This window comes from Eurytemora carolleeae, unplaced genomic scaffold (genome assembly GCF_000591075.1).
Source record: "Eurytemora carolleeae unplaced genomic scaffold, Eaff_2.0 scaffold45, whole genome shotgun sequence".
NCBI lineage: Eukaryota > Metazoa > Arthropoda > Copepoda > Calanoida > Temoridae > Eurytemora > Eurytemora carolleeae.
Window position 1 is genome coordinate 198,405 of NW_019396182.1, and position 15,970 is coordinate 214,374.

At 34.7% G+C, this 15,970-nt stretch overlaps 1 protein-coding gene across 1 annotated transcript; it reads right to left on the bottom strand.

The window, feature by feature from the left end:
• Window positions 1–7: 7 nt before the first annotated feature.
• On the bottom strand, window positions 8–15,964 carry LOC111697446 (signal peptide peptidase-like 2B). Its single transcript, XM_023467470.1, has 13 exons — window positions 15,925–15,964; window positions 6,708–6,734; window positions 6,370–6,527; window positions 5,702–5,812; window positions 5,169–5,353; window positions 4,717–4,822; window positions 4,271–4,313; window positions 2,660–2,749; window positions 2,258–2,296; window positions 1,829–1,951; window positions 1,155–1,246; window positions 671–727; window positions 8–146 (listed from the first exon to the last, which is right to left on the bottom strand). The coding sequence occupies exons 3-13, from the start codon at window positions 6,516–6,518 to the stop codon at window positions 8–10; spliced, it is 1,134 nt and encodes a 377-aa protein (XP_023323238.1). The 5' UTR covers window positions 6,519–6,527; window positions 6,708–6,734; window positions 15,925–15,964.
• Between the last annotated feature and the right edge of the window lie 6 nt (window positions 15,965–15,970).

The following is a 15,970-nucleotide window of genomic DNA, read 5'->3' on the forward strand; positions in this document are numbered from 1 at the left end:
AATCAACTTAGGGGTAGGTGTTTCTGGATGGGGAAAGGAACAGAATGAGGAATAGAGAGATGAATGTAGCAACTAGACCCAGTGTGTAGCAGATGCAGCTCAATACCCAGTAGATCTTACACGGAGTACCAATCATCAGATCAAACCTAGAAAATATATATCAAGATCATGATCAGGATAATGACGAAGAACAAAAACAAGTTGAGGATGAAGATCAGGATTTGGATAAAGATCAAGTTTAGGATTTAGATAAGATAAACCTCATAATTAATCAAGATCGTTATCAGGATTAAAGATCAAGATAATGATCCGGATACAAATCAAGATCAGGGTCAAGATCTTAGTTTGGTCGGGAAACAGATCAAGATCAATAAAGGTAAAATTAAGGATAAGGATTAGGATCTGCTAAAACTTCTAGGAAAGACGTAACTTGTTTTTTTCCAACGGTAGACCTCATACAATTATAGAATAGTAAGACGAAATTTAAGTAATTCCTTATGTTGATTTAAAGCAAAAATGTGGCTTGAAATTCAACTTATTTTAGTGATATGAGTCACCGTCTATGTTTATTGTAAAGAGTACACGGTAAAACCCTTGTCTATCTATTCCTGAGTTGTGTGGACTGTGGACCCCCCCCCCCTTTATTTATCATTATTGATGTAATTATTACCCGTGGCAGAATGCTAGAAGAAGTCCAGGAACAAGAATATCTCCGAATCCAAGCAAACTAAACAAATAATTCTGAGGATACGATTTAAAAGCGTTGTCTCGAGTCTTAAATCTGTAAGACTCAGCTTCAACTTCAAAGTAAGACTCGACTTAAAGACAGGGGTGTATATTTTCCGAACTACCTCACCACTGGGAGGGAGGGGGAGGGGCTAATATGATTTTTGATAGTTTTTGGGGAAAAAATTAATAATTCGACATCAAAGCAATTATTTTCATAATTCAGCGAAAAAAACCCTAAAAAAATATTCAAAAAATGGGGGAGAATTTATATTTTTTGGCAAAATATACAAATGATATTGGATACACCCCTGCTTGTGAGATTTTTTCTTTAAAAATAATCATAAATAGTGGCATAGTGGCTTCTGGTTAAGCTAATTTTATTTTTCAACCAGCATTGTAAGCTTTACCTTGCCCCTGACTGTTACCTGTAAGTATAGGTATAGCAGGGATCATGATTAAGATGTGGAACTCGTAGAACCATGGGAAGCTGTTCGTCAGAAGAATGCCCTGTTGCAACCTTAAGTAATCAAATCATAAAATAAAAATTTAAAAGGTTTTCTTGTTTTTATCTAAAAATCTCAACAGTACACTTTAAACCCTAGTCAAAGCAAATCTGATAACCTTGTTATCTAAATGAAAATTGATATTTTTTTTGTGAATTTCCTTTCGAATTGATTTGCGGAATTAATCAGCACAAACACGTAAATTAACAGAATAAAAATGAACAAAGTCTTCCTCATTCTTCTTTAGATAAAAGTTTAAAGGGTAACGTTGTGAATCAAGTATGTAACTCTTAAAATAGAGTTCACTTTAAAATACATCGGGGTCATTCTTTACGAATTCAAACAGTTTTTGGAAATCATAGAAGTCAAAGAAAATTGTCTCGAGGCCGCAACTGCAGTAGGCTATAACTCAGTAACCAAAGGTCACAGGAGTCTAAGGATTTGATGTTTTCTTGAAATTCTTATAATATGCTAGCTGTGTGCAAATTCTGAAGCAAATCCATGACATTGATTTCCTATTTCCATGGGGTGGCTGACTTGATAAAGAATGACCAATCGACTTCCCCTTTCAGCCCAGTGAGGTACTTGTTGTCTACCTCGACCATGACACTCTTTCCGTCCTTCATGAAGAGAGGCGTGATGAAAACGAAGAAGATGTCGTAGAAGAACAGAGCGGAGAGCAGGCATGTACAGATCTTCAAGCTAGGCAGACGCAGTACCTGTACAGTGTAAAGTGTACGGTTATCTATAGCTCTCAGATTTTTCGTATCGTAACATCTCGACTTTTGGATGGCAAATGAAGGGCTGTAAGAAAAATTAGACAAATGTTTTCAGAAAAAGTATCAAAACAATTAAAAGCTCACAAGTTTGAATTTAACCCCTCCCCCTCCAATTCCATCCCAAAAGCTCTGTAAACTTCTATTTTAAAAACCTTCAGATAAAATCTTTTAAATACTTCATTCTTAAAATAATATCTGAACTATCTCATGATGGATAGTGATACTCTGGTTATTTCTAGTTCCTACCTTGAGCATGTTGATAGAGAACATTATACCAAGGAAATCCTAGAAAATATATCTTATTATTTTAATCAATCTTCAAAAAAAAAACACTGATAAAGAAAGGAACCTCAAACTCCAATTTTTTTATTTGAATATCTATGTAACCTGACGTAGTAAATGTTTGATATTACAGACAGTAGAATTGTAAATAATAGTTCCTTTGTCAACTGTTTGTAAGTTCAATAGATTGGCATGTCTTTCCCTTTTAAACCAATATCTGTAACAAAAATCCGCAATCACCGCAGTAAAAAAAAAACACTTAAAAATAATCAATTTAAAATAAAAGGATTACACGTGCATCCTCTATAAAAAGTTTGAATTATATCTACAGTCTCTTTGATTTATAAAAACAAACAAAATTTTAACCTGTAGAATCCAACTCCAGTCAGTTTTTCGGAATATAAACCAGACAATAGCTGTTGTCAGAGATATTAACAACAACAACAGCTGTCTTATCTAAACAGTATTAATATAAACAATAGCTGTTGACAGAGATATTAACAACAACAACAGCTGTCTTATCTAAACATTATTAATATTAAAAATAGCTGTTGACAGAGATATTAACAATAACAACAGCTGTCTTATCTAAACATTATTAATAATAGCTGTTGACAGGGATATTAACAACAACAACAGCTGTATTATCTAAACATTATTAATATAAACAATAGCTGTTGACAGGGATATTAACAACAGTTGTCTTATCTAAACATTATTAATATAAACAACAGCTATTCACAGGGATATTAACAACCGCAGTTTTCTAATCTAAACAGTAATAATATAAAAAACAGCTGTTGACATAGTCATCAACAACAACAACAGCAGTTGTATAATCTAACCGGTATTAATATAAACAATAGCTGTTGACAGAGATATTAACAACAACAACAGCTGTCTTATCTAAACATCATTAATATAAACAATAGCTGTTGACATAGTCATCAACAACAACAACAGCAGTTGTATAATCTAACCGGTATTAATATAAACAATAGCTGTTGACAGAGATATTAACAACAACAACAGCTGTCTTATCTAAACATCATTAATATAAACAATAGCTGTTGTCAGAGATATTAATAAAAATAACAGCTGTTGACATATTAACAACATCAACAGCTGTCTTATCTAAACATTATTAATATAAACAACAGCTGTTGACATAGACATCAACAACAACAACAACAGTTGTATAATCTAAACGTTATCAATATAAACAATAGCTGTTGACAGAGATATTAACAACAACAACAGCTGAATAATCTAAACAGTATTACTATAAATAACAGCTGTTAACAGAGACATCAACAATAACAACAGCAGTTGTCTAATCTAAACGATATTAATATAAACAACAGCCGTTGACAAAGATATTAACAATAAGAATTGTCTAATCTAAACAGTATTAATGTAAACAACAGCTGTTGATAGAGATAATAAGTAACAACAACAGCTGTCTAATCTAAACAGTATTAATATAAAAAATACTGTTGATAGAAATATTAACAACAACAACAACTGTCTAGTATAAACAGTATTAATATAAACAATAGCTGTTGACAGAGATATCAAAAATAACAACAGCTGTCTAATCTTAACAGTATTAATAAAAACAACAGCTGTTGATAGAGATATCAGCAACAAAAGCAGCAGTTGTCTTATAGCTTAACACTAAAATATATATGACAGCTGTTGATAGAGATGTTAACGCCAACAGCAGTTGTCTAATCTGAACAGTATTAATAAAAACAAAATCTGTTGATAGATCTCCTCCTTATAGACACTAAGTAAAATTAGTAGCGATCAAATCCAAGTTTAATTCGGAATCAGCTTGTACCCTCTTTTATTTTTTTGCTAACAATCTCTTTAAGATGTCACTTAAATGTGATGTTTGGTGGGACTGTTTGTGTCTGCTGACAGAAAATAATAGAAAAATAAGACTTTTCTAAAAAATCTTTAAAAACTACTGACCTCTAAATCTAATCTGCAGATGTAGAGGTTTATACGGGGTAACCTACACTCACATTACTCATTTATTTTCATAGAAAAAAAGTCATTTTTGAGATCAAGAAAAAGATAAACTTGTTAATTGGTCTCAATCCTTACAGTGCCCCCCCCCCCCCATGTATGAATGGACATTGGACACGGACTATTCTGGGTATAAAGGGCCAGTTAGAGCAGGGGTGGGACGGTGCTTCCTGCGACTGGCGGCGGTCGGGGGGTTCATAAGGGGGCCTCTTTTTCAGATTTCATTTCAAATTATTTCAAATTAGATACAAAGAATATAAAAATGAAAATATACTGGGAAATTACCAAAAATTGTGAACATCATATTTCTTTATATATATATAAACATATATTTTATTGTTTTTATGTCAAATTACTTTCTGATATTTAAAATATTGACGAGAATATTCCTGAGAACTGGAAGGGGAAGAGCATAAGTTGCCATAACAAGAGGTTCAAAGCAACTATACATTGCCAGACTACTGGCAATACAGAACATTGCCATTATCACATAAACTAAACAATAAACATTATTAAGGTTTATAAAGAAAAGAATAAAAATAATTATAGAAATAATAGCAATGATAATGATGATGTTAATAATAATAATAATAATAATAATAATAATGATAATGACAATTACAGTAACAGTGACAAAAACAATAACAGTGATAATTACATGATGGTAACAATTACAGTGACGCTTTCAATGACAAAAACGGTGACAAATTCTATGACAGTGACAAATACATAGACGCTGCTGACGCTGACGCTGACGCTGACACTGACACTGACACTGACACTGACACTGACACTGACACTGACAAAAATGACAACATCAAAAACAACAATTACTTCTCACCAAGTTGGTTGAAGAAGAAGTAGAGAAGAACCAGCATGGAGCACATGCAGAACACAAAGAACATGATGAGAAGTGGGGAGACACGAACTGAGATCTCCTCCTCCTCCCCTCCACCTCCATCCTGGGACTTTATTCCCTCCTCATCCCGCATCCTGGAGTTAACACCCTCTAACCCGGTCTCTTTCCTGTAATTATATCAGATGTTGATTTTAATTTGCAAAATTTTCTTTAATTGCATTGGTGCAAAAAAGGATTTAACATTTTTGATCCAAAATTTTCCCCCTTGAAGAGTTAAAGCTTAAAATAATACTCCACCGATATTTTGACTGGGGCTGTACTGAAAGCGTAATTTATAGTAACCCTCCATGCAAAGATGACAATGCCTTGTTCACAAAAAAGCTTTGTCTGAACAAGTTAAGAAATATCAGGAAACGATATTTTTAAATGCAAAGAAAACGACAATATCTTCCACATTATTGAACAGACGACGGTCTTAAGGGTACTGTTGGGAATCGTATAATAATTAAAAATACCTAATTCTAAGATTCTGTTTGGCATATCCAGACCAAAGGGAGCCAATGGTTACAGTGCTCACAGCCATCAGGAATATAACCAGGGTAGATAGATCAAAGTTTACATCATTACTAAACATCAAGAATATAACCAGGGTAGATGGATCAAAGTTTACATCATTACTAAACATCAAGAATATAACCAGAGTAGATAGATCAAAGTTTACATAATTACTAAATATCAAGAATATAACCAGTAGATAGATCAAAGTTTACATCATTACTAAACATCAATAATATAACTAGGGTAGAATAGATAGATCAAAATTTGCATCATTATTAAATCAAAACTATTGGGGAAAAGGAGAAAAATACCATGATAAATTACCATTTCAACAATAAATGTACTGAACATATATTTTGTTAGGTCCAACTAGCGATTTTTTAATCTATTATTTCCCAAAAATCTTTTAATTTTTTTTTGTGAAATTCTTAATTTTTCCGATTTCCCAAAAATCTTTTATTTTTTTCGAAGTACTTAATTTTTCCGATTTCCAAATAATCTTTAAATTTTTTTTTGCGAAGTTCTTAGAATATTTTGGTGCAGGTATAATCTAGGGCCATCAGCTAGGTTCCAAAATCGACCCACCCTGATAAAAAAGGGGGTGTAAAAACTGAACTATGTGTACCTGAACATATAAAACTGAGCATCTGGATAATTCTTCTGCATTGTTAATATCTTCTCCCTGGCAGTTTTCTCGACTAAGGATCCGAAGGGAACTGATATATTATAGAGGGAAGCGTTAAACTTTCGACCATAGTTGCCTTCAGAGAACATTCCCAGAACCTTTAAATTAATTAAACAATCGGGCATCCAATTAATATTTAAATTAATCAATCAAAAACCATCTCTTCAATCAAAAAATAAATAAAATTAAAACTTTTAAACCATCAATCAATTATTCCCTACACTAAATTAAACTAGCTGTATTTAGAAAATAAATGCTAAACTTTTCTTTGCTTCTACCTTATATTCTTGAATCCGTTTAACTTTCTCGGCCAATGTACAATTGCCAATCGTCAGGTTGGACGAAAATATCGGGAAAGATCCTTCCAGGCCGAGGCCCTGCAGATCATCTCCATTGTCGCATACATTTGTTCCGTTTAAATCCTGATATATTGTCAAGATAATTATAATTTTTAAATTTTAAAGGAAACTCAGCACAGTTCCTAAATTAGAATTTTTTTTCGCGATTTCTGACGAATACCGTTGACTTCTTTATAGGCTCTTTTATATATCAAATTATATATTTATATATTTAGCCACAAACTATACATGTAAAAATGGATATTTATAATTAACATTAGTTGAAATTACATTTTAAGGCAGGGAGACGGAACTAGCCGAAACTGTTTATATATATAACTTAGGGATATCAGTAAAAAGTTAACAATTAAGCCTCCCAACCCACATTTTGTACAGAAATCATTATTTCTTATTTCTAAGACTGTGTTCAATCTTTAAACTTATTCCCCCAAGTTATGAGAGGTTCAAAAAGCAAGGAAGGCAAGTCTTTATAAAGGCTGAGAAATGGGAATGAGGGGGGGGGGAAATCATTACACCAAAGAGAGGAGAAATTATCTCAAAAGCAGGGGTTGAGGGGGGGGGGTTAAAAATCAATCCCAATAAAGAACAGAAGTAATCTTACCAAGATACTTGATAGCTGAAACTTCTCCGCTAAAGATATATTCTCTGGTATCTGAACTAGATCAGGATAGTAGAGAAGACAGAAGGATTGAGAAGGAATATTCTCCTGGTTGGGTTCAACCACTAGCAGACCATACTCACCAACTACACCCTAAACACCCGCATGTTAAACCAAAGTATAGGAGTTGTCGTATATTTCCCCCTCCCCTAACTTCATAGGCATTTTTAATTAAATCTTAAAACAATTAAATCAGCATATTTTTAAACTGTTTAGCGACTTATACTTTAGATTGTTGCTTTGCACTATCTATATATATAAACTTGTAATCTCTGTTTGTCTGTCTGTCTGTTTGTTTGTCCGGTCACCCCTGGATCGATTTGACTCAAATTTAGATCGGGGAACTCGAAAGGCCCACGGGGATATTCTTAGCTTAGTTTTTAGATTCTAAGTAAAGTAAGTAGACTTAAAAAGCGAAATTTCAGTTTCCCGGTAAAATCGTTCATCGTTGAACAAAGCTCTGGAGTTTCCTTTTTGGGGTTTAACATTTAGTAGATATTGATTTAAGAGATTCGAAAAAAAGAAGAATCTGAAGAAACTAAACAAAAAATATTTCAAAACAAAAATATTAATATCCACTAAACTGCTTAACCCCATTCGTAAAACCTGGGTTTTAAAACTGGTTTTCATAACGGTACCCTGGCTTAAGTTTTGAGCTCTGGTTTCCCAAGCTAGTACAGAATTTGGGGTCTGTCCTAGTGAACGATTTTTGGACCCCCTCCCCCTCGCCTCCCNTCGTTCTCTAGGAATATACCAGAATTTGATTAAACTAGACTTTAAGCAGTTTAAGCAGTCCATGTAATTATTAGCTTCAAGACAACAGCTTGTGTAATTAACATTTAACTTAATGAACAAAAATGATTTTACTTGCCTGAGAGACTTGCAGAACACTGTAGAATGAAGAGATTAAAAAGAAGTCTTTCCAACGCATTGTAGTCCTAAAAAGTCTGAAACTTATAGATCTAAATTTAAAGTAAAAAACGAAATATTTATTCTAACGACCGAGTATACACAGAGTATACGCAACCGCAATTAACTTTCCTTGCAGTATAGTCCTTTCTACTAATGATAAAAACTTTGACATTATCACAATTTATTTACATTTTGCTTAATAGCGCAATTATTTTAAAATGCCCCGGTCAATTTTTATAAATTTGCTTTTTCCTAACAGAACTACTTATCAACTAAACTATTTGACATAAAGCATATTTTTTATTTGAAAACACTCATATGAACTTAGGTTGTGTGAAATTAGGAAAATTGGCCTAATTGGTTCATCTGAGATTTTTTTTCAAGTAAACATGACAGTTGGTGAATAGTTTAGAATGTCTTTTTCGAGAATTTGTTAAGTTGTTTGATACCAAACATCAATGAAGATATTATATGGGAGTCATTTTATATTAAACTTGATTTCAAAGTAAAAGATATTGAAGCAAACGATTTTTTGACAAAAAATAACGATTTATTAAATGTCATGTTTCGTGGGACACCCTGTATATATATATGTTTGTATAAAAATTTTGTAGTTCGGTTGATGAACCTTCAAATATCGTCATCCTTCTGATTTTAAATTCCTTACGCGGCAATTTTAAACCTATTGCGCTAGTTTAGGGGCAAATGTGTAAAGAGAGTGACGAGCGCAGGATTTTTTATTAATTAAGCTATTATCAATGTTTCAACCTATTAAATCAATCGGCATGAAATAATTTCTATTAAAAGTTAATGAATATAATGAATTTATTTTTAATAATTCATTTTGCAAAGTATTTATTTTGTTTCTTGAGATAAATTCAAACTATTTTGTCATCTTACTCTTGTACTATGATTCTAAAGCTTTTTTTTTTGGGATGGCCTCAGCACTTGTGCCCCCTAGCTTGTCGCGGCACTCGGCCCATAGCCAGTCCTAGCCGTAGTGCTCGGCCCACCTAGCCAGTCATGTCCCCTACCGCAGCGATCGGCCCCCTAGCCCGTCCTAGTCGCGGCGATCGGCCCAGAAATAGTCTTAACCTAACCCTAACCCCCAATTAAAATAAATTTTCAAATTCCACTAACACATTTGCCCCCAATTATTAAAAAATGCCTCTTATTAAAAAACATTTTCAAATTCCATTAACACATTTGCCCCCAATTTAAAAAAATGCCCCCAATTAATTAAAAATGCCCCCAATTTTTTTTTAAATTATCATTTAATAAAAATTTGCCCCCTTTTCTTTGAAATTTGTCAATCGCAAATGGGATTGAAAAAGGAATTATATGGACCCCTGATCTACGATACTTCATTGATTGAAAAATTGAAGGTTTATAATCGTTTATCCATGGTTGTATAAAAGAGAGAAAAAGAGAGAATAATTATATTTCGTCAGTGTTGCCACAGTTCGTCTAGCAGCCCGTTAAAAAATCAAGCAATAAATGATTTTGCTAAAATTTCTAATTGTAAAGTTGTGATCTCTGTTTGTTTGTTTGGTTGTCTGATCATAATTTATGAAATCGTCGACCGATTTGCCTCAAATTTAAATGGAGAACTTGGTACAACTACGGGAATGTTCTTTGCTTGGATTTGAGATTCTGAGTTGGGTGGGTCCACTTTAAAGAGAAAAGTAGATAACATTTTTATTTATGACTAAGCGCGGGTAAACGGCTGGAGTAACGTTGAATTCCTTTGACAAAGTTGGGTTCTCAAGCTAGTTATTTATACTATCCTTGCCAACAGTGCCCCATTTAAATTTAATCCGGATCCGGTCTGTAAAAACCTGGATCCGGAAAGGATTCACTATACTTTATTATTGTGGATCCGGTTTCTCAATCACCGATTGCAACTATTGTATCTTAGATATCTAGGTTCTCCCCGTGAGCGTGGTGCAGGAGGAGGAGGTGTAGTACGGCAGAGGAAAGCTACTTCCGGTTCCAAGGCTCCGGCCGGAAGTACCGGAGGGAGGGCCGGAGGAACCTCCAGCGGAGGAATGTGGAGGTTCTATACTGACGATTCTCCAGGAGTCAAAGTAAGTACTGTAAGTTACGGGAGTATATCTTTATATACTTTGTTTGACTGTCCTTTTGTATAAAATATATGTTAAAACGGCTGAACTGATGGTTTGTTGTTAATTTATGTACGAAGAGAAGATGCTCACAGATAGAGCCACAGTTAAAGATTGAAAAAGTAGATGGGCGCAAAGCGACCAAAAGCCTAGTATTCAATACTCTATTAACGAGTAAGGATGAACTCCTGTTGATGACAAAGTTTTTGGCGAATTATATTAAGAATGACGTAATTCTAGTAAGAAAAAATAGATTCGGGATTTGTTTAAAAACAGTCGTAATGGGATGATTAAATTCAGAACTGAGATTTTTTTCTGCTTTGATGAATAAAATTAAATGACTGTATCAAGATGAGGGTGGTCGAACCAAACTAGGACCATGTTCATATTTTACTGAAACGTACAGAACTGCTTTTTAATTTTAAAAAATATTTCATAACTATAATTCATAACTAATTCGTCGCTTTCAACCACTTTTTATCGCTAATTTACAACGCCTGAACTCCAAATATAATACTGAAACTTATAATAGTAAGCGATTCAGTTCTTAATCCAACAAAAATTATACGATAGATATTTATAATCTCTCATTAGACGAAAGTAACTTTTTTTGGCCTCTGCACTTTAAGAGGTATTTAAAAGGAATAAATTTAGTTTGTAGGTCAACATAAGATCGACTATCTGAAAGTTCCGACATAAAGTTGAGAATAAATTATTTTTTTTTTGTTCAGGTTGGACCAGTTCCAGTTCTAGTGATGTCTCTTCTGTTCATTGCATGTGTGTTCATGCTACACATCTGGGGCAAATACAACAGGGCCTAGATCTTCGTTACGTCCGGACATTAACCGCGTCCGTACACTGTTAATGTCCGGACGATGTTTGTATCTGTACACTGTTTAAGCCTGAACAAAGATTTTTTTACAATTGCTATTTTTTTTGCTATACTTTTCTACATCATTATACATTGCTAACTAGTTTATTTATTAACCTATTTTGTTTATATAAAAATGTCGAAAATGTATAAAAAAAAATTGTGGATAGTTTTTGTTCGATAAGTTTGTTATTTTCTTGGCAATTTTAATTTTCGAATTTAGAAATTTTTTCTTGTTTACTGATTTTACAGAGATCATTGCCCATTAAAAGCATTTAATTGTTTTATCTTTTGTTTTCAGAGTTTAAAAATTAAGAATGGTGAAGCTGGTAGGAGTCTTCCAGGTAATTCAACAAACAAAGTCAAGAATACATTTTTTTTCCAAACTTACTTACTTACTTGTTCACTTGTAGAGTAATCTGCAGAGGGCCTCTTGGTCCATAGCGCAGATGTCAGTTTATTCCTCACGGAATCAGAGCTCCAAAAGTAGTCTCGCCCACACTGATCCTGATGGCATAAATAGGGTTACAGATTAATGTTTTCCAGTCTTGTCTTGAATATTTTTATTCTTCTGGAATCTTTTATATCTGTAGGTAGATTGTTCCAGAGATTTACTACTCTATTAGAGAAGAAATTTTTTCTAATATCTGTTCTTGATCTAGTGGCAACAAGGTTCATACTGTAGGCAGTGTTTCTGGTCAGTCTATTAGCACTGTCTCCAACTGTTGTAAACAAAATTGAGGCATCTACACGATCATGACCATTCAAAATCTTAAAAGTTTGTACAAGGTCAAAATTTTTTCGACGATCAGCAAGTGAGGTCAAATTCAGCTCAGATAGTTTTTCTTCATAAGTTTTACCAAGACCAACAATGAAATTAACTACTTTTTTCTGGACTCGTTCTAGGATTTCAATATCTTGTATTAACCAGGGTGACCAGGCCGGGATGGCAAATTCTAAATGGCAGCGAACAAACTGTTTGTACAATAGAAGGAACACTTTCCTGTCCCTGTACATGAAGGTTCTTGTTATTTGTTTCAGTATGGCAAATGCCCTGTTAGCAGCCTGAGTACATTGTAAAGAGGGTTTGAGGCTATTACTCATTAAGACTCCAATATCTCTCTTTGTTTATAGATATGAGATCAGTTCCATTCATATTATAAATGTGATGACTGATGGTTCGTCCCAAATGGAGAACTTTACATTTTGCTGTATTAAATTTCATGCACCAAGTCTCTGCCCAAACTAGTAGTTCATTAATAGTTTGTTGCAAATTTTCACAATCCCCTACTCCAGATGCAACATTTCTTAATATAGTATCATCAGCGAATTTTAACATGATTGAGATGTTACGAGTAAAGTTGTCAATGTCGTTTATAAAAATCACAAACAGTAAGGGACCCAGGACCGATCCTTGTGGGACACCACTGATAACCTTACTCCAATTAGAGCATGTCCCATTTAGGACTGTTCTTTGTTTTCTGTCCTTGAGCCAAGATTCAGTCCATCTGAGCAAATTGCCGCGGATTCCAAGTGATTCCATTTTGGCGAGGAGACGTTTGTGTGGAACCTTATCAAAAGCTTTACTGAAATCCAGGAAGACGACATCTACAGGATAACTGTTGTCAAATAAATCAGTTATTTTCTCCAAAAATTCCAGCAAATTAGTGGCACAGGATTTATTCGGCATGAAACCATGTTGGGAGGGATTGATTAGTTGATGTCGGAGAAGATAATCAATGATTTCATCTTTCATAATTGATTCCATGATTTTGCATGGTATTGAAAATTGGCGTTACATTGGCATCCCGCCAGTCTTGCGGGACAATACCAGACTCCAAAGATTTAGAAAATATGATAGACAGGGGGCTAACTAGGCTATCGACATGGTTTTGAAGAAATCTGGACGATATATTATCTGGACCCGAGCTTGAGCTGCATTTAAGTTTCATGATTTTCTTTTTAATAGACTCTAGATCAAAATGCACTTCAGTTACACTAAACTGTTGGGTCAATGGGGGACAATGAGGGACATTGGACTGATCTTCTACTGTAAAAACTGTACTAAAAGTATTGTTTAGGATAGACGCCATACCTAAGTTGTCGCTTACCAACTCATTTCCCACTTTTAAAGGACCAATATTGACTTTAGATGCGGTTTTACTCTTTATATAGGAGTTGAAAGGTCGTTTATTCCCGTTCTTAGCAATGTTCTGCTCAAATTTTCGTTTTGCTGATCTAACGGATTTTTTGCAGGCCTTTTCAGTTTTTTTACATTGGTCAAAGTGAGCTTCTGTTCGGTCAGCTTGGTACAGATTATAGTGACGTTGCTTCAGGCTCGTACACAGGATTTTAGCCAGGGGGGGGGGGAAGATTTCGCGCGAAGCGCGGAAATTTTGCCCCCCCCCTGGNCCCTCCCCTCCAATTTGCTCCTCTTCCTCTCCAATTTTCTCTCTCTCCCCAGTGATTTTCTCCTTCTCCTCCATGTATTCTTTTCCTTTTGATGAGCCTTCTCCTTCCCCTTGGGCCAACCAGCACCCATTCCCAGTTTAAAGATTCATCATGAGTCAGTTCACTGTTTAGTTTGTCAACTTCCTTACGTTGTTCTTCTTCTTCCTTTCTCTGTTGAGGGGTGAGGTCAGGTATAATACTTACTCGTTCAAACTTTGAATTTGCAAGTTTCCTTGTATTTGATAATATCCGTTTCTTGATCGATTCATCCATTAAGCTTAGAATAACAGGACGAGGACGACCTGATTCAGGGATTTCTCCGGGTCTGTAGATGAACTTTATCTCCTCCCTTCTCACGGGGCAGCCTATAAACTGGAAAAGTTCCATTGCTCGACTTGCATCGTGTTCTCGTCTGTCTCCGCCTCTCATAGAACCGGAAGCTTCCGGAATTTGGTGAATTACCAAATTTTCTCTTCTATTCTCGCGTTCTCTCAGCTCCTTATACACCGCAGCATTATTATCTTTGTCATTTTTGAGCAAACCTAACTGTTTTTCGAAACTGTCCATCCGAGTTTTCTGTGTATCCTGTTCTTCCTGGAGAGAATCCATCCTTGTAGCCATTTCTTTTCTCATTTGTTCCTGAGAGTTCTGAAGATGTCTGATTTCCTTCTTAATTTTTCCTGCGACTGCATGGCAGGGTTCACAGGTCCAGTAGGTAGTACTGTTGGATAGGAGTATATCCAGATGGGCTTTAGATATATTTCCGCATTTAGGATGTACCCATTTCTCGCAGAAACTGCACTCAACTGAGCCAGTTTTCCCGTTAATCTCGATATCGCAGACCAGGCAGGGATATTTTTTCGGAGCCATATCTTGGATATTTACTGACCACAGTGATCAGAATTGGATAGCAAGATTAATAATTAAACAAATATAAAAACCCCTACGAAACTAGCAAGTGTTTCAGCGGGGACTCCTCGCGGAGTTTACAATTGAATGAGTACACAGGGTTAAAATACTGAGGGGGCTTTCTGTACTAATTCTTTTTTTTTTCTTTTTTTCTATCTTTATTATTTTCTATATCTTTTCACTTTAATATTTTTTTTAAAAGGATATTTTTCTTTTCTTTGTTTTTTTTTCTATTTTTTTCTATTTTTTAAGCCTTCTTTTAGTGTACAATTTATTTGTCACTTGCTCAGTTTAAAATTGATCTGGCTGAGTAAAGCTATCCGGAGATAAAAACACCCAGACAGACCACTCGGTAAAAAGTTATCCGGAGATAAAAGTTCACCGAATACTATGCATGGAAAAGTTATATTAATGAAGTCCGGTTCAACTATTTACTCTGAGGGTGTACCATTAAGACAAATTTAGATAGGAGAAATTTGCAAGGGTTAATTATTCTCTATTAAGTTTTGGTACACCCTGTCCTGAATCTGAGGGTGTCTCACAAATCCCCGATACAAAAGTCAGGGCAGCAATCTGGTACTAGTCGTCTAGGAAACTCGGAACTAAGGACGGAGAATCTACTCGGATCTCCGCCACACTTCGAACCTAGACAGAGATCAGCAGTATCTCGGCAAAATAAGTAAATCGGTTTTAAAGTTACTGTAAGTGTCTATATATCACTTCTCAAGAAGTCAGCAATAAAAGATTCCTAAGTGTCTATATGTCACTTCTAAGAAACCGAAATAAAAAGATTTAAAAGTGTCTATATGTCACTTTGCTAAGAAGTCGACAATAAAAAGTTAAAAGTGTCTATGTCACTATTCTAAAATAAAATAATCAGCAATAATCAGCAATAATTGCTGTCACTGTTCACAAGTGTTTGTCTATATGATATCAGCCATTTTAAACATTTTCCGCCATTTTACACACCATCCGACATTTTACACTATAGTCTGTTTAACTAGATCACAGTGTCTAATTCATCACTAGATTTACTCAGTATTTAATTTGAGGGAGGTCTGAGAACTCCTTACAAAACTAGGCTTATAAGTTCCAAAATTCAAAAAAGTTCAGGACGCACAACACAGCTAACAAGTGCTTGATTCACTTCCACCCAAAAAAAAGCTAGAACCGGTGCACGCTGGCACCCTGGGCTGCCATTCTTTCTGAAACCTCTTTTAGAAGTGAATCAAGCGTTAAACTAGCTTGGTCGTTTTAA

What these genes read in the sequence shown, in the direction of transcription:
- LOC111697446 (XM_023467470.1), bottom strand. Translation starts at nt 6,518, where the DNA reads ATGTTCTCTGAAGGCAACTATGGTCGAAAGTTTAACGCTTCCCTCTAT. An exon ending in CTTCCCCTTCCAGTTCTCAG is followed by an intron (nt 4,314 to 4,716) that starts GAATATTCTCGT and finishes ATGTGAGTGTAG; the next exon opens with GTTACCCCGTATAAACCTCT. An exon ending in TCTGCAGATTAGATTTAGAG is followed by an intron (nt 2,750 to 4,270) that starts GTCAGTAGTTTT and finishes AATACTGTTTAG; the next exon opens with ATAAGACAGCTGTTGTTGTT.